Here is an 18371-nt window from a genome sequence, read left to right on the forward strand (position 1 = left end):
TAGGATGTCTTAATTACCATAATAAATAAAAGTAGCAATACCACAATGTAAAATACCATATATGTATGCTGGAACAGAATAAAACTCAAGTTCATTTGGTAAAATGACGGAGAAATAAACGATATTTAAACCTGCTTGAAAATACAGACGTGTCCAGTTGCATATCATTAGGGACACCTGACAGCAAATCAAACATTTATGAGGAAATACATGAATGAGCTTAATAATGATATGGCAAGTGAGAGAATTTTCTTTCACTTGGAAATTTTCTTGCCACCTATAAAATGAAAGTTGAATGTACCAAATGTGGTCAGTGTATATCACAATCAGAATCTTCTTTATTGACCAAGTATGTTTACACATACAAGGAATTTAACTCTGGTTTAGTGGCTATCAATGTAGTTACACAAAATAACAAGACAACAATTTTCAGAATCAGAAATATAACACAAGGAATGACTATAAACAGGTGTAACCGTTTCTGTGGACTGTAAACTGGATACAAATAGTGCAAAGAAGTGAAGAGTGCAAGTGAAGAGTGCTGAGATAAATATTAAATGGTGATTTAAAAAAAAGACGTTACTCTATATACATATGGTAGGTGGTTACGTACAGTATATACAGCCTTTTCAGATATACAGTAGTGAGTGAAATGTATTGCACATTTTGTATTATATACACAGAGATCTACAATCCTTAAAGTCAATCATTAAAAACCTAAAAAATAAGTAAGTTATTGTTTAGTCAGTATATTACGTCTATGACTACGTTTTAAATATCGTAAATATCAACCAATCCTACGCGACAGTCTATTGTTTATCATCCTGCAGCAACAACTATGGGAACAACGTCTGTAGTCATTTGCGACAACTCTGAGTGCTTTCTGGCAGATGTAGGTTACAAAAAGGTGCGGGTTTCCAGGGAGACGGTTAGAAGGGAACAGATGTTTGAGGAAGATGTGAGAGACGAGACTTCTCAGGTAGCTAAATAACAAACTGTTTCAGAAATTGCTCGCCATTACCAAATAATATTGATTTAACCTTAAAGACAATGAAGGGCAGCATGTGTAAGAAGCTATGTGTATGCTAAACAAGCTAACTGACGGTGCCTGTTGTTAGCTTGAATGTAACGCTAACTTAAGTTAGCTCCTGGTAAACCGATAACGTTAAATTAGCTGAGTTCGGGTAGCAGCCTGGCTAGTTAACGAGCCAGTTCCGCCATAAACAATAGATAATAAACTCAGAGTAACGGCATTAACGCTTGTTAGCTGGTAGCTAAGTTGACGTCGGTTGAGTTACATGGTTCGCTTCGGTAAATTATAACTGTTGCGTTAGGCAGCTTCAGAAAAGCAGTCCAAACTTGTCAAGCTTGTTATCTATGTAGACATGCCCCCTTTTATTGATTTTCAACAGTCGTAATGAAGCTGTGTGGAGTCAAACATCTGTGCTATGATAGATGAGTCAGTGAAGACTTTACCCTAAGGCTTCTGTGTCTTACGTTGATGTGATATGAAATACTTGAAATACGAGGTCATTGATAGGTGATGTAAGCGCAAACATAGCTGGTGTAAACTTTTAACTTTCGTTTCCTCTGATAGGAAAGCATGAGAGAGAAGAGAGATGAAAGTATGGTGAAATACCTCTTCGGGTTGTATGATGGAAGGACTGGGAAAGGAGAGATCCATATGCAGCTCTAGACCTTTCCCCTGGCTCAGTCACCCCAAAACAGAGGCCTCGACCCTACTATGGAAACTCAAAGACTGCTTCTCCACCAATGAGACAGCCGCCCCTCCTCACACATTTAAAGAAGTAGGTATCTACCTGTTTGCAGTCCAAATATCTGTACACATGAGCAGTACACAGACATGTACAGGAGAGTGGAGGAAGTTGAATCGGTTTCTGTTCTGAAGTCTTAATGAAAAGGACAATGGTTCTGGCCCACTGGAGATCTTGTTTTGGGCAACAAGCCTACAGATTTTGCTATCTCATATGTACCATATATAAAATATTTCAACATGAATTGAAACTCTCTTGCAACATTCAGTTAAGTAATTCAGCTAGTGACAAAGCACTGAAAATATATTTTTTTAAGGGGATCAGAAAACATTGCGGCTGTAGCCAAAAGTAACAGGAAAGAAGTGAAAAAGTCAACTCTGAATCTCAGCAACTTATATTTTACATCAGAGCTACAAAATTATTTTAAAATTAACAGCAACTCAAACAAAAAAAAGGTGATTCTCTCTGATAACGACATGGTTAAATGGAGAGCGGATGTCATATGAGGCCGCAGGTATGATGGTGAATCTCTGTCAGCTGTTGATCAGCCAGGACAGCAGATTGTGGAAATGTGCGATAAACTTTATATTCAGCTATTCACAGCTTTTAAGTGCTGGCGGAGATAGTGCACAACTTTTTCTATTTGGATTAAGCCATGACAAACCATGTGAAATAATACATTTTTAATACTATTGTTTATGTTGCTGTTGGTACATGCAGTATTTTGATTTGTCCTGCTCCCAAGCTGGACTGCCTTTAGGGTGCTGTTAAAATTCAGTTTTATGACCTGGCCTTGAGTAACATGAAAGTGAGTCTCCCTTCTTCTGTGCTCCCAAGAACCAGCAGCAGCAAGGATTAGAGCGCTCAAAAGTATTTATTTCACACAATGGATTAGGGACATTTTCACTATTGGGTGGGCTAATGGCAAAATAAAAAAAAAAAAAATGAACAGAAATATCATCCTAAATTTCCCTGCTTAAAACAAAAATACAAATCTAAAACTCCTAACTTGGAAAACACAGATGAAGAGAAACAAAAAATGCCGCCCATGAGAGCTGCTATACATACTTGCAAGATATTATTTAAATATTTTACAAAGGTGCAGTTCAGAACATGTTGAAAGAAAGAGAGAGCCTTCAGGCACTGGAGGAAGCCAGCCTTTAAAACTCAACCTTCTAGGCTGTAACCTGTCAGCTTCCTGGAACAATCTACACAGCCAATCAGAGAGGCTCACCTGCAGCCTGTTATACACAGAGCTACCACTGCAGGTTTACCAGAAAGAGTGAGACAGAGATCCACAGGCACACACACACACAGGAGGTTAAAGCACATAATACACAAACACATTTTCATAATGATGAACTATAATCCACCACTTTTTCACTTATTGTAAAATAATCTGCTGGTCTTCTGTGTTCCAGAACAATTACATGGAAAGCAGAAAGGCCGTGCTGGAATTGAAAGATGTCCCTCCTCCTCCTCCTCCTCCGCACCATACTTCCTCCTCCCGATCATCCCAGCCCTTCTCTCTGGCCCCTCTCCCTTTGCCTCCTCCCTGCTTGCTTCCTCCTCAGCTTCCACAAGACTCCCACCAACAACAGCCACCACAACAGCAGCAACAAAAGGGGGCTAGCCCCAAAGTAAGCGTTTGCACTCACTGTGACCTTTGCAGCACAGAAGGCTATGAGTTATTAGGCGATGGAGGTGTTGTTGGTAGCAATAGCAATATTGCTGGTGTTGTCTCACTCTACATGGCCCCAGGCTCTGTGGAAGCACCCATCAGCAGCAGCAACAGTATTAGCAGGTCTGGGGCTTGCTCTGTAGCCTCATCGGTTCATCAGTACAAACATATCTTGAGCTGTGGCAGTGGAGGTGAAGCTCTTGATCCTTTGCTTGGTCTTGGTTGCAAACCTCAGCTGCCCTCCTCTGTCGCTACCTCCCAGCCTGTTTCATCACACCCCTACCTCCCCTGCTGCTCAGGGCTTCTCCACACCTACCCAGCTGTATCTCTTCCATGCAGTCAACCCAGCCTGTCTCCCTCCTTAGCTCCTTTGGCTTCCTCTCTCCCCTCGATTTCCTCTCTCCCTGCTTCCTTGCATGGCTCCTGCCTGGCCTCTTCTGGCTACTACACCTGTGGTGTGGACTGCAGTCCCTCAGCCAGAAGATCCCAGAGAAGCACAGCACTCGGTGACCCCACCACTACCACCATCACCACCACAACCACCTCAGCACACTTCTGCTCTAATCCTATGCACCTAAATGTAGAACGCACGGTTTGTGTGAAGGGGGCACACTACTGTCAGGAGTGCGTGTTGAAGGTTGGTAGAGTTCTGCTCATTCACTGTGGCTTTCTTTGTATTTATGTGCCATGAACATCACTTTAGGTAATTATATTCTATATGACCAGAATCACTGTTTTTGTATTACTGTTGTCAGTTTTATATCTATTTTCTCTGACAGTTTTATGCATTTGTGCCTGTTTGCAGCCCATGAATGGTCTGGTGTCAGAGTCAGTCAACGTGTGGCCCAATGTTCCTATTCCCCAAACTGCTCCTATCCCCATCCCCATTTGTAATGGCTGCGGGACCTCGTCTGATAGTTTGGTGCTCATGCCAAAGAACAGCCTTGGCAAGACTGGACAGAAGTATGGTTAGTGGACTTTTGAATTCATGTATGAATACTGAATGTGGATACTTTATGTCAGATTATTGTTTTCCTTTTTTCGACTGAAGTAGCTATGAAATGTTATTCCATCCAAATCCGTCCAGGATCTCAAGGACAAGGCATTACAGCATTCAGTTAGTAAATTATACCATACACTCTAACCACAATGAAATAACTGAATTAATTCAAATCTGTTTAAATGTTTGAAAACTGATTATGTTCAGAACAATTGTTTAATTCATTTAAAAAAAACTATATTTACTTAATTTAATTGTTGGGGAACTGTGTCAGGTTCTCCAGAGAGCGGTGGTCCAGAGAACATCCCTCCAGTGGGCGTCTTCTGGGACATTGAGAACTGCAGCGTGCCTAGTGGACGCTCTGCTGGAGCTGTGGTCCAGCGTATTCGCAGCCGCTTTTTCCAGGGCCACCGTGAGGCAGAGTTCATTTGCGTCTGTGATATCAGCAAGGAGAGTAAAGCTGTTATCCAAGAGCTCAACAACTGCCAGGTACCACCAATGACAATTTGTTAGTTAAATAATCAGTTTGTGAGCATGTATTCATTTAAGATAAGAAATGCAAAACTTGAAGGTCTTGTTCATTTAGAGTGGGATGGAAGGTAGTTATTTGCAGTATAGTATGTATGTATGTTTATTTATTTCATACAGTACACTTCCATATTATACGTAGAGCAAAAGGAAATCTTAACAAAGTGCGGAATAGGGAAGTCTGACAACATGTAAATGTACTCTTGCTTCACCAGGTTACTGTTGCACATATCAACGCCACAGCCAAGAATGCTGCAGATGACAAGCTTCGCCAGAGCTTACGACGCTTTGCTGAGACCCACACTGCACCCGCAACTGTCGTTCTAGTATCATGTGAGTTAAACTTCAGAGTCATAGTAATCAATTAAAGCCTTGTTACCTTAAATAATTCTGTGATAACCACTTTTATCTTTCCATTGTTGACAGCCGATGTGAACTTTGCAAGTGAACTGAGCGACCTGCGTCATCGCCATGGTTTCCAGGTAATCCTGGTCCATGGCAACCATACATCTCAAGCCCTGCTGCAGCACGCCCACCGCCATGTGGCTTTTCAGGAGATCACAGCTGATCTGCCACGCATGCTTGTCAAAGCACAGGTAGGCTTCATAAATGTTTCATTGGTACTTTCTTGATCCACTTTGTTTTTAATAAGGTAAGTAAATGTTGGCATACATAGTATCTCATTTTAGTGTGGACTTACCAGGAGGGCAGCTGGAATGTGAGTCTGAGCATCTCCACAATTATTTATTTACCCAATTTTCTTTTGGGGATCATTACAATCTAAAATCTAATCTAAACCACTCACAGCCATCCTCCAAATTGTTTTTCGACTAGGAGGAGGACTACTGCATTAACTTTTTAAAGTGTAAATTATACAAACCCAGACAGGCGCGCTGTTTCTTCCTCCCCTCCCTCAGCCCAGTTTCAACCTCCTCTATGTGCACAACCTCCCTGTCAACTGTGACAAGAGCCTGCGGAACGCTGTGAAGCTCAGGCTCCGCCGCCTGTCAGACAACTGTGGTGGCAAGGTGCTGGGCATGACTCAGGGCACAGCAGTCCTCCGTTTTGGCAGCCCTGAGGCAGCTGCACGTGCCCGCAAGCGAATGGAAAATGAGGATGTGTTTGGCCGCCGAATCAGCCTCTCCTTCTCCCCACGGCCCCGAGACGATGCAAGTCCTGAGCCTGAGCTTCAATCTCAGCCCCATCACTTGCCTGCGCCTCACCCTCAGACTCTGCCCCAGCCCTTTCAAACCCAGGATTCAATGTTCGCCCCACCCCTATCCATATCCTCCTTCTCTTTTCTGCCCCTGGAGAAGCCCAGGTCACCCAGGAGGCCACGGCGAGCATCCCGTCCATGCTACACCCCTGGCCCAGTGCCTGAAAGGCCCTACAGCCCCAAGAGGGGGTGCAGTGGGCCTCCCGGTGGTGCTCCAGCCAAGCCCCATCAGGTCAGCAGACTCGCCAGTGCCTGCTTCCCCTTAACCTCCATTGCCCTCTATCTTTGCCTGGCCTGCTTTGTAAATCACAATAGCTTTTTCCCCCCCAGTGTCCTTCTAATTGCCGCCTTGACTAACAGTTTGTAGCTGCTTGCTAAGTGTCATTTGTCTGCCTGTGCTAGCATGTAGCATGTATCAGTGGTTCGTGCTTTGGGTATCTCCTATTGCCCTGCATGTTGACTCATCATTCATTATATTAATGCATTAATAGCGCAAAGCTTTTGTGCTTTTTTCCAACTGTTTTGTCCAGTATATCAGTGCTGATATACAGCTTCATGTGAGTGGCCAGTTTCTGTGTTTTGTTCATATCTGCTCCATGCCTCTTTTTGTTTGTCGCTGAACTTGGTCCATGCAATTCTTCACTATGTGAAACCTGACCTCTGGTGGCTGGAAGGACTGTTCTGGCTTGGCTTTTTCTTGCTTGATTGTAACCAAACAGACATTAGTGGTTGACTGAAGAATTACCCATAAATAGATTTCTGTATCAGTAGACTTGAACTAGGGATGGGCATTTTAAGCTTTTCTCTATAGTAAAGAGAAATTTCAAGTTTATCCAATATTATTCTCATTCAGCACCAAAATTGATTAAAAGCATTAAAACATTCAGAATATTAAAGTAACTTACAGATTTCTATACAGATGGAGTTCCAAATTAAACAGCACTATGATTATACTGAAGTAATGATTCATCATAGGCCTGGTTCATTATCAAAAACATTTATAGTTAAAGTTCAGACTCTAATTGCTATATAATCAGCTGTGTGCTATGGGTCTGAAGTACAGCATTTGTTTATTAGAACACGATGACAAGTAACTATCACAAATCTGAGTTGTAAAGCTGTCTTTGCAGCTGTCACAGTCATGTTGGCTGCTTGAGCCTGGCCTTGGGCTTCTCAGCATTTATGTCACGATGCTCTTCAATCAGAGCAGCTCACATTGTGTATAACACAGTACATTCAACGTCAACAAATTCAGTAAGTTCACAAGTAAGAACCTTCCACTGAGCTAAGATGGACAAAAAAAATCCATTATCATCAAATAGTTGATTTTAAATGCACATCCTTAGTTAAACCTCAGAACATCAGTTCATGTTTGTTTCATTTGCACTAACAAATTAACTCATCTTTACACCTTTGCACATACATACACCAACAGCATCCAGCCAGTCAATATCTATTAACATCTGCTGCCTCTGTCTGGTCCAGGAGCTGGGTAGTGTGGAGGGCAAGCCCAAGATGGGCTTCCAGTACTTGGATAAAGGGCGTCCAGCTTCCTCTTCACCCCACAGTAATGGTGAGACAGGATCCCTGGAGCAGCTGCCCAAGCCTGGCCTCACTGGAGAATCCATGTACAGAAGGAGGTAAACCCAGGGAGAGGGGACATTAGACTGAGAACAATTTGATTTCATGACAGAATCAAAAGTCTGGTAGCTGGCAACATGTTATTTTTCTTACCTTTTTCATTTTACGGTGTGCACATGTTTAATTTTTGGGAATTTTAAATATCAAACTAATTATCATTTCTAGTCTGGAAAAAAATAGGGGTACTGGTCATCTTACAAATAATATTTTAGTTTGATATTAAACAAAAATATCAGCTAGTGGGGGCAGTTCCTCTCCCGCAGGCAGTTCTGTTCTAGCAAATCGAGCACCAACTTATTTTATTATATCATTCTAAAACAAAACATTCCTGTGAACACCATCAAATTGTCAGTCTTAAATAGTTATCTAAATGTATAAAAGGGGTTAAATGAACAAGCAGCATGACCATACTGGCCAGCAACAATACAATGAAGGAAATAATTGAATTAGAGTACCTGCACACTCGATGATGTTGCCCTTACACATGTCCTTCTCTTTTTTTCCCATCTCTCCATGTAGAAGAGAGGGCTCCAGTCCTCGCAGTGCAATTGAATCCCCTTTAGAACAAGGAGACAGGAGTTCAGCGGAGTTCCAGATCAGCACACCGTCAGCCTTTAGCAAGTTGAACCTGCACAGGAGCTTCAGTCCCCTCGTCTTGTCCCAGGGCTCCTGGTCCTCCAGGTGACATATTTGGTTTTATTCACACATGTTTGACTAAGCTGGCTGAGAGCATTCATTTTTCCAGTGGTGGCACACTGCTAATGCAACATATAAATTCTCCAGACCTTCATTTTATGTAATGTTGGTTATTATTTTAAAGTTGTCTTCCCCCTTCTCCGACAAAAGGAGTACGTCGCCCTGCCTGTCCAGCCGCTCCTCACCCCTGCTTTCTGCTCCTCGTAGCCCTCGTCCTGAAGGTCCTCCTGAGCCGTTCTCAGAGGGGGCAGAAGTCCAGGTGGCCAACCTGGACTACAGAATGTCCCGCAAGGATCTGCAGCAGACACTGCATGACACTTTCTCCAGATACGGACGGGTAGGGCCTACACCAGTGGCATTGCTGCACTGATGTATAGATAAAATAAGCCTGTATACTCTTGTTGGATTGGCAGTCCAAAAGAACAAAGTTAATAATAATGTAACGTTCTGCTTGCAATAGGATTAACCCCTGTCTCAAACCATCTTCAATGTGGTATGACTTGTTTTGTGTAGGTGAAAGCTGTGGAGCTTAGCCCCCACACTGACTATCAGCTGAAGGCCACAATCCAGATGTTGTCTCTACAGCAAGCCATCAGTGCTGTAAGTGGGCTGCACCGTTACAAGATTGGAGGCAAGCGTATTCAGGTGTCTCTGATCACTGGCGGCAGCAGCAAATCCCTTGCCATGCTCAGGTACAGTTGTACTTAGATTAGATTGCATTGGAGGCTTGGCAGATATAACAGTCATAGCTTGCTTTCACTGAGTTAGTGGAATTTTCAGATATGTGAATACATATTTTCTTTAACTTTTCTTTTTTGGATTGGGGAGTAAATATAACCTTTGTCATTATACAGCTCAGAGATCATCAGCATTCTTCAGGAAGCACCTGCCAATTGCCTTCCTCTGTTCAAGTTCACTGAGATCTATGAGAAAAAGTAAGTAGCTTTGTCTTAACACAAGGCATTCATACTTGAGCAACTTCACTCAGATATTTTGTACTTGAAGTAGAACAATTCCAAAATTATAAGATATGCATTTTTCTCCCCTACAGATATTCCCGTAAGCTTGTGATAGGCGACCTGTACAGGCTACCAGACGTAGTGGCAGTTCGGGAACAGGGAGGCTCCAGGCTTGTGTGCCTTCTGCCCAGCAGCCAAATCCGTCAGAGTCCACTGGGATCTTCCCAATCCCAGGAGGGCTCCTCTTCAACGAGCGGTAGCCCTGTGGTGTTTGAGGAGCTGGACTACCATGATCCTGTCTGCAGACAACACTATGCACAGCAGGACTTCAGGTAATTAGAATCTTGCATAAAATGCACATAGTATACATGATACTGTGATTAAATGCTTATTTAATTAAATATGCAAATGAAAGAGTTGTTTGCTCCTTCTTGACAAACTCCAGCAGTAGCCCAGTTTAATAGACGGCTTGTCTTGTTGGCCACTTGGCACCTCCTCTCAGCATCTCAGATTGATCTGCCAGTTACCTCACTTGCTCTTGTTCAGGCATTTGGGAGTATTTTTCTTTCATAAATCAAGATTTGCTTATCTGCTATAAAGCCATCAGCCTTTCTCTAGGCTGTACAACTTCAGATGACTGACCATATGGCTTACCCTTTCTTTTATAGTGAGGCTGACTTTGACCCAGACTCGTATAAAATCCCATTTGTTGTGATGTCTCTGAGCACCTTAGCCTCTGAGGTCCACAGTCTGCTGCAGTCGCATGAGGGAACCCTTCCACTACTCAGGTGACAAACGATTCTTTAATTTATGTTTAACATTTTGGGTCAAACAGAGCATGTTTACCTCACATGATAAAGTCAATAATTAAGTGTTTGTTTGTTATTTTAGTTTTCCAGACTGTTATGAAGCCAAATTCAGCCCACTGAAGGTAGGCAATGAGACGTTGGAGCGTGGTGTTCCTCTGGAGCACCTCATTACCTGTGTCCCCAGTATCACAATAGTCACAGCTCAGAATGGCTTCAAAGTCATCAAGTGGATCCACAACAAACCACCAGCACCAAATTCAGGTGGGAAAATTCACCAATCTTAAAGTTGCTTTAGAGATAATTTGTTAACCTTTTTTTAATCTCAAATCTGTGAATTTCCTGACAATACCGTGCCTACCATATCATAGTGCTTATAATTACCACTCAACACCTGTAGAGCCGTGGATTCAGCGATGCAAGAGTCCGGTCGGCAACCCGCAGCTCATTCAATTCAGCCGAGAGATTATTGACCTGTTGAAGAGTCAGCCATCTTGCATCATGCCTATCAGCAAGTTCATACCTTCATACCACCATCACTTTGCCAAGCAGTGCCGTGTCTCTGACTACGGCTACACTAAGCTGCTGGAGCTGCTGGAAGCTGTGCCACATGTCCTGCAGGTACTTGTAATGAGATTGCACGTGTGCTAAATTGTAAAATATTTTTTCACCTCTTGACCAATCCTTATTAAACTTTTGTTGGTTTGTCTTTTTGTTATGCATACATATTGTGTGTTTTTTAATTTTAGTTTTCTTTACCCACAGATCTTGGGCATGGGTACCAAGCGCCTACTGACCCTGACCCACCGTGCTCAAGTGAAGCGCTTCACTCAAGACCTGCTTAAACTGCTCAAATTTCAAGCCAGCAAACAAGTGGCTATCAGGGACTTCATGCAAGCATACCATTGGTCAGTCAACATTGCATTGAGATGCAAATTAAGTTGTCACATCACCTTTGTGTTTTGCATGGATTTTTTTGTTTATTTATTTTTTTGAATGCCTGAGGCTTTGCTGCTTGAGCCACATATGTGATCCAACAAAGACCCGTATTAATATTTTGAAGACATCAAAGATTAGATTATATCAGTGTTGTGTTGAAAATAATCTATTTTACAATTTGTGCATTAGGTGCTTCTCCAGAGACTGGAAGGTAATTGACTATGGCGTATGTGACCTAATGGACCTGCTGACTGAGATCCCTGATACTACCATCACCATCACACATCAGGACACAGACACTGTCATCTCTGTTCCCAAGAGAGGTCTGTTTACTGGTTATTTAAACACTCATTTGGAAGTGAAAGTGAATTGTAAATGTCTTAGTTGAGCAACAACCTTCTGTAACTGCTGTAGCTGCGTACACACACACACACAGTTTTGTTAGTTTGTTTACTCCAACTAAATATTCCAAATTGTTTTAGTTAAATTTAACTGGATGGTCTGATTGCTGATGTTGCAGCGAGCTGCTTTCTTCATGGTCAGGTTGTATGTAGTGAGTAAACTGATTAATAAAATGTTATTGTAACTGATAGGAATGGTGGTATTTCCTTAGTTTGTAGCAAACATTTGTGTTATTATAACATTTGATTAAACAGGTTGAAAATTGAAAACCCCTGAATACAGCATGAAGAATTGCAGAGATAGTTTTAACGTTTCATCCATTAGATTTCAGTGAATTCCCTCTTATTTGCCCACAGAGCGCACTGTGGAGGAAATGGAGCGCACCAAGCAGTTTGGCAAGGAGGTGGTGGACCTACTCCGTCACCAGCCTCACTGCCGAATGCCCTTTAGTAAGTTCATCCCCACCTACCACCACCACTTTGGTCGTCAGTGCAAGCTCAGCTACTATGGCTTCACCAAGCTCATCGAGCTCTTCGAGGCAATCCCTGAAGTACTAATGGTGAGTAGGACACAGTGTGTGACGTGAATTTTCTGTTTGTCTCTTTAAACTGACTCATTAATTCAAACTGAATTGCTAATAGCTGAACTCTCCTTTGTTATGTCTTGGTTAGACCTGGGTAATTAAATCCAACTTTTCTCCAACTTAATATTTTTATGTAAAGATTTTGACATCTGGTTCTCTGTGCAAAGAAAAGTATAGATGCATTTTCAGTTCCGTCTTCCTGTACCCACATTTGACATCTTCTGTGTTGCCCTGCTTTCGTCAGGTGTTGGAGTGTGGAGAGGAGAAAGTGCTGACTCTGACAGAAGTGGAGCGTATCAAGGCTCTGGCAGCTCAGCTGGTCAAGCTGCTGCGAGCTCAGAAAAACTCCAGCCTTCCTGTCAACCAGCTGCTCACAGAGTACAGCAAGACCTTTGGTTATGGTCTCCGCCTGCAGGACTATGATGCTAGCTCCCTGCCTGCTCTGCTGGCCAAACTCTGCCATGTTGTCAAGGTAAAGAACACCTCCACCAGGATTAATGTTTTTTCAGTTTGTTTGTATTGCCCTTTTACTGTTTCTTAATAGCTTTTGTAGAGCTTCAAGTCATTGGAAATGACTTCTAAAAATATAATATCACTGCCATTTTAGAAATAAGTTGGTAAGAAGTCACCTGTTAAGTTTGCCACAAACAAACTACATGTAATCCTAAATTGATCTTGTTTAGTCAATTTAGCACTGTGGTTATGCATCCCTCACATAGAGTTCATGTCTGTTTTGTTGTCACAAGAGTCTGTTCAGTGCTCCGCTTTACACTATTACTCCTTCGGCAAGTCTGACTAACTACCAACATAAAAGCTGCCTCTTTCTTTCCATTTCAAGGTGGTGGATGGCTCAGAAGGTCGGGAAGTGCTATTGATCAACAGGAAGTCTCTGCGTTCGCTGACCTCACAGCTACTTGCACTACTCATGTCCCAAGAGGAGCAGGTCACTAGGGGTCTTAAGGTGGAGGAGCTGAGTCACCATTACCTGGCTGTCCACGGAGCCCCACTCAACCCTTGTGAATATGGCTTCCTCTCCCTCAGCGAGTTGCTCAAGAGCCTGCCCTACCTTGTGGAGGTGAGTGGAAGAGTTAATCATCTTAATGCAGGCTTTCTACGTTTTCCAGAAGTACAGTCACATTGTGTCTCCGTTCTTATTTTATACTTAAAGTCTCCTCCCACACATACGCAGAACTGACGGTTGGATTTTTCTACTTTCACAGTTGTACCATGAAGAACCCGATGAAAGTGCTACATGTGAGAACACTGCCGGCGGTCGTGGTGAGGACTGGGTGAGGCTGACCAGGCTTTACCTGTTTGCACGTAACGTACGCGCGCTGCTCCACACCTACCATTACAACCAGATCTTCCTGACGGAGTTCCAGGGAGCTTATAAGAAATTCACAGGCTGCAGCATCGAACCGCGTTCCTATGGATACACCAGCACTGATGAGCTGCTCAGCGCCATTCCACAGGTGGAGATTTATTTCAGTAAATATATTATTACAGTTGTACCTCTAGAACTTTGATTACACTGAGGTTAGGTAGGCAACGGGACAAGATTTTGGTACCTGAATCCCTCTGGTTTCCATTTGTAGTCCGCTTGTAGTCTGAGTAGTATTGACCAATCATGTTTGAGCGGGCTTTAGTTAGATGCAGGTAAACAGTCCGTGTGGAAAGCAAGAGGCAAAACACATCGGCTGAAATGCAATCTTGGAATCCATCAGCTGTCACCTGATGACAATTTAGCATTTTATTAACTTTTTCAAAAAAATGTATCCACATTCATATGCACATATCTGTTTATAGATATAAGTTGCTAATCGGAAGAAGTAGTCTTGGCTCGATTATCTGGATATACGCTGGCTACACCGGAAGCCCCAAAATATTGGCTGTTGCCCCCAGAGGCTAAATCGTTGTCAGACAAATAGCCGATGGGTTCTGAGATTGCAGTGGGGGGTATAAGTGTGAGATCTGCTAATGTATTAGTAGTGCTTAAATCTTTTTTCATTTGTTTGACTAGCTCCTGGACACCCCCACAGCTTTTATTTACATCATACTGCATCATGAAATCTCATAGTTTGTTTTTTTATTTTTATTTTGTGGCATGTCATCAGGTGGTCTGGATCAAAGGGCATGGTCACAAGAGGATTATTGTTTTGAAGAACGATATGAAAGGTAAAGCTGATGGGCATCTTTCTTACAGGATGTTTGATTTGTTAAGTCATGACACGCCTTTGATTTACACACAGACTGGAAATTATGACCTAAGGCTGACGTGTGTGTGTGTGTGTGTGTGTGTGTGTGTGTGTGTGTGTGTGTGTGTGTGTTTGTGTTTTTAGCAAGGGTAAGCTCCTCAGTCCCTAACAGCCCCCAGCCAGGAGAAAACACAGAGAGCCCAAGAGACAGCCCGATAAGCAACACAGACTCTGGAGCCCATAGTCCAGGTAACACATGACAGATTTATTTTCAGTGTATATAAAAAATACTGGAAAGAAAAATTCAACAGTGAAATGAGAAAACATGCCAGATTTTTATTTTTATTTTTTTAAAGAAGGGGGAAGTTCATGTAAAAATGATCGTCCACAGAGATCTGATACATGTATTTATCTCAACTACTTCTCATTTTATGTTCTACTAAAAGGACAAAAAATAATTCATGTTCTCTCTTCTACCTACCAGGTGGCGATGTAGCAGCAGAGTCGGAGCTGCTGTGTCTGACATCCCCGATGGACTTGCTGTGTGGTCCTGTGCCATCCTGCCTACCGTCACCTCAGCTGCACCCAGACCCTGTCCTCCTCCAGCAGGCAGACCTGATTCACTTCGAGGAGAAAACTCCACCACCACAACCACCTACAGGTCAGTTATTATCGTCCTCCTTCCATAATTTAAAGGCCTTTGGCAGGTATTGCATTTGAAACTAGAAGATATCTGTTAATAATACATTGTTTTGTTGTACCCTTACCCCTGTTAAGGGATTAGAGTCTTTTTGCTTAAGTAATCATGTCACAGTCAAAGCAAGAAAGAACAAAAATACATTTTAATGAGCACATCACACTTCTGTTTGCACCTTTCCTGTCTTTCACGAGGTGTAAGCTCAGTCTGTACTTGTGTGTTTTCAGAGAGTGATGAACCCGAAACGGCAGCCGTCGCAGTCGCCAAGCCTCCACCGCCCCCCTTGTCCACAGACAGTCCCAGCAGAAGAGCTACACGCAGCAGAATCAAGCTAGCTGCCAATTTCTCGTTCACAGCAGACCTCTGATCCTCTCAACACATACACATCCAGTGTCACACGCACACAAAGCCACACCATTCACACATAGTGTAACTCTAAATAGAAGAGTTGACCGGCTACACTAAACACACTACAAAGAAATGACCCCAGAAGAGCATTGACCTTTGTCCCCTCAACATCCTAACAGGCTGTTAGCTTTCTTCTTCTGCTTTCTTCTTAATCTCATCGGCCATCTTTGTTCTATTTGTTTTCTTTCACAATCAGTGAGTTGCTCTGATGATGTTCACCAAGCTGTGATTTACTTCTTGCAGATTTTCTGCAATTCTCTAATTTGCCAAATTCATCCACTGTGACATATGTTTGATTTCATCTCGAGGGAAGTTAAATTATATTTCCATGAAAGTGCATCTTCAGCCACTTTGTGTCAAAGAACACTTTCCGGCTCACAGACAACAATCAGTGTAGAGTCTAAAAATGAGTTAATTGTCGCTGTGTACAGTAGAGTATTGGTTAACATTGGGAGAAAAGCTAAGGATGAGTAACTTTTATTTACATTAAATCCAAGAAATTTAGTTACTCACATTCTCAGTTTGTAGAGATGCTTTGTCATCTGTTATATTTAGAAACCTTCATGTTTACTTCTTGTATCCCCAAAGAGAGAATTTCATTTACTACATTCATTCATTTTTGAACTCATTTCAAATATCAGATATTCTGCTTTGTAGGAAACCCCAGACATGTCAGCCAAACTGGCTGCTGTTTCATTCTTTCACTCCTAAGACTAAAGCTTTATAGATTTCTTAAGAGGTAGCTTGTCTTTGATGATATTCTCATCTTTTGTCTCCATTGTAAAGTAGCCTAAGGACAGCTTTTCAGTTTCTTTTGTGTTATGCAGAGTATTTAGTAGTCTGTGGAGGAGTTTTGCCTAAAAGTGTGGTGTATTTGGTGGCAATTCAATGATTGGACAGAAGAGAAAAACCAGTATTAACTGTTCAGATAGTCTTTCTTTATTGAAAGCCGACAGTCTTTGAACAGTTAAAGTGCAGATTGAAAGGTTTTGATTGACGTTGCGACTAGCACTGCTCTCAGGAATTTTTATTCTTGTAGTATTTCGACTTAATTTATAGCAAAGATTTTGGCTCGTCTCTCTGTGGCCACTAATGAAGGCCTGAAAGGGAAGGGGGGCTCTGAAATACTCCGGCCAGGCGTGTGCTTAGGCAGCAGGATCTGAAGATATACTTTCATTGTTCGTCTTTAGCCAGCAGCCAGTACGTATGTGTGCTTTTAGCTGTATTCTGTCTGCGTGTGGTTTACACTGGAGTAGGTGGTGTGAAATATGCATGGAGTGCATAAATGAGTTTTATGCATGGTGTAAGCCCAGGAGGAGCAGACAGGATCAGACGATGTCAAGACATTCTTTAAGATCAGTCTTTTTATTTCCACCATGTTTTAGGGGTCTTAGAGGTGGCGTCCCTGTCGCAGTTGCCGCAAAAAGTTGTCAAGGTTTTCTGAGTTAACCTTGTTGCTGGTAGGCTCCATCTGCGGCAGCGGCCACACTGCCTGAGTTGATGGGTTCGAGGGGAGCAGTAAGCCCTCCTTAGTTTTTGATTTTTAATGACAAGGTGAACGGTTGTGAGGGTTTTAGGGAAAAGAGGGGACGGGAGGCGGTAGGCTGTTAGCGGAGCAGCACGGGGGCTTGGGAAGCCTCCTGAGTAGACTGACGTCCACATAGAGGACCCTCTGCGGCTCTCTGGGATCTGCGTGGCTTTTACAATGGCTTGTATTTGCCACGGCACCAAAGGAATCGCTATCGTACCTCCCCGCCCCTCACGTCTCATGTTAAAGAGTTTTTACTTGCTGATGTGTGTTGGCTTTGTCCGTTTTCCTCAGTCGAGAGTGTCTACAAGACTGCTGGCTGCTGAGTTGCCATCAAATGACGTCAACTGCCCGTCAAGTTTAGCACCACGGAAGTCAAAGGGTTGCTGTTGTTTGTGTTCAGAGAAAAGGTTTGAAGAATGGGTAAAGAGCCCATTTCCATCAGTTTCTGTGCAGTTTCAGTGTTTACCTGTTTAGTCAGTGTTAGCAGTGTTGTTACATGAGTTTTCTGTGTCGGACTTGATTTTGACTGAAACCTTTAAAGCTGAGAGATTCCACCTGCCGACTTTGACCATTCACCAAAATACCAATCAAAAATGTTTTTAATTATGGCTGTTGCAGCTCAGGTCTCTCCTGCAATATTTTACTGACGTTCTGGAAACCTATTGGATCAAGAAATAAGCAGGTCAGAATAGTTCATTTAGGATCAGTCACAAAATGTCTAAATTTAACTTACTCGGCATTACTTTTTGTCTATTTGAAGAATCCCCAGCTCTCCCTCTACAGTATCACAGTGACATCTAACTCGGATAAATAAATTTAACTTCCCCGTTTAGCTTTCTCTTTGTTTTGGTTACATCAGTGAGAAGCTACTGTACCAGTTGAAATATGCACTTCTGCATAGTTTAGGTTCATGAAATGCATAATGTGAAATTAGTTAGTGGCCGGGGCTTGGATGGAGAAACGGTTGTTTCTTGGCCCGTGTTTCTTTGTACTGTACCTCACTTTGTCTTCCTTATCCAATGTTTTTGTTTGCACTATTTGTTCTACACTCTATGTACTGTTGGAAAATATTATCAATCTTTTAGTCAGGACTACAGTGTCTTTAAAACGTCTTGCCTTGTGATCAGTTTTTGTTAAGCTGCCCGACAACTGTGTCACTGTGTCCTCCCCCTGCGTTTTAAAACCTCACTGTACCAGAAGTTGCTGTAACAGTCTAACATTGTTGAAGGGACCAAAAAAGATTTCTGTTAATAAATTTCACAAGCATCATTTCTGCCTTGCCTCAATGTTTGTTTGTTCTTTTTTGGGGGGGAT

General features: G+C 42.5%; 1 protein-coding gene across 5 annotated transcripts; it reads left to right on the forward strand.

The window, feature by feature from the left end:
- The first annotated feature begins 847 nt into the window (after positions 1-847).
- On the forward strand, positions 848-18326 carry LOC137178769 (meiosis regulator and mRNA stability factor 1). 5 transcript variants are annotated; one of them, XM_067583990.1, is made up of 27 exons: positions 848-979; positions 1598-1808; positions 3197-4093; positions 4262-4424; positions 4731-4945; positions 5200-5317; positions 5411-5580; positions 5902-6432; positions 7686-7840; positions 8361-8522; positions 8688-8874; positions 9051-9229; positions 9392-9472; positions 9589-9828; positions 10165-10284; positions 10388-10566; positions 10703-10923; positions 11068-11210; positions 11431-11564; positions 12000-12202; positions 12471-12698; positions 13065-13301; positions 13447-13698; positions 14341-14401; positions 14566-14670; positions 14906-15082; positions 15346-18326. In XM_067583990.1, the coding sequence occupies exons 2-27, from the start codon at positions 1653-1655 to the stop codon at positions 15483-15485; spliced, it is 5454 nt and encodes a 1817-aa protein (XP_067440091.1). In that variant the 5' UTR covers positions 848-979; positions 1598-1652; the 3' UTR covers positions 15486-18326. The 5 variants fall into 5 exon arrangements, with proteins under 5 accessions (XP_067440091.1, XP_067440100.1, XP_067440105.1 ...); XM_067583999.1 differs by having other exon boundaries at positions 8745-8874; XM_067584004.1 differs by having other exon boundaries at positions 6301-6432.
- Positions 18327-18371: the final 45 nt, after the last annotated feature.

This window comes from Thunnus thynnus, chromosome 3 (assembly GCF_963924715.1).
Source record: "Thunnus thynnus chromosome 3, fThuThy2.1, whole genome shotgun sequence".
NCBI lineage: Eukaryota > Metazoa > Chordata > Actinopteri > Scombriformes > Scombridae > Thunnus > Thunnus thynnus.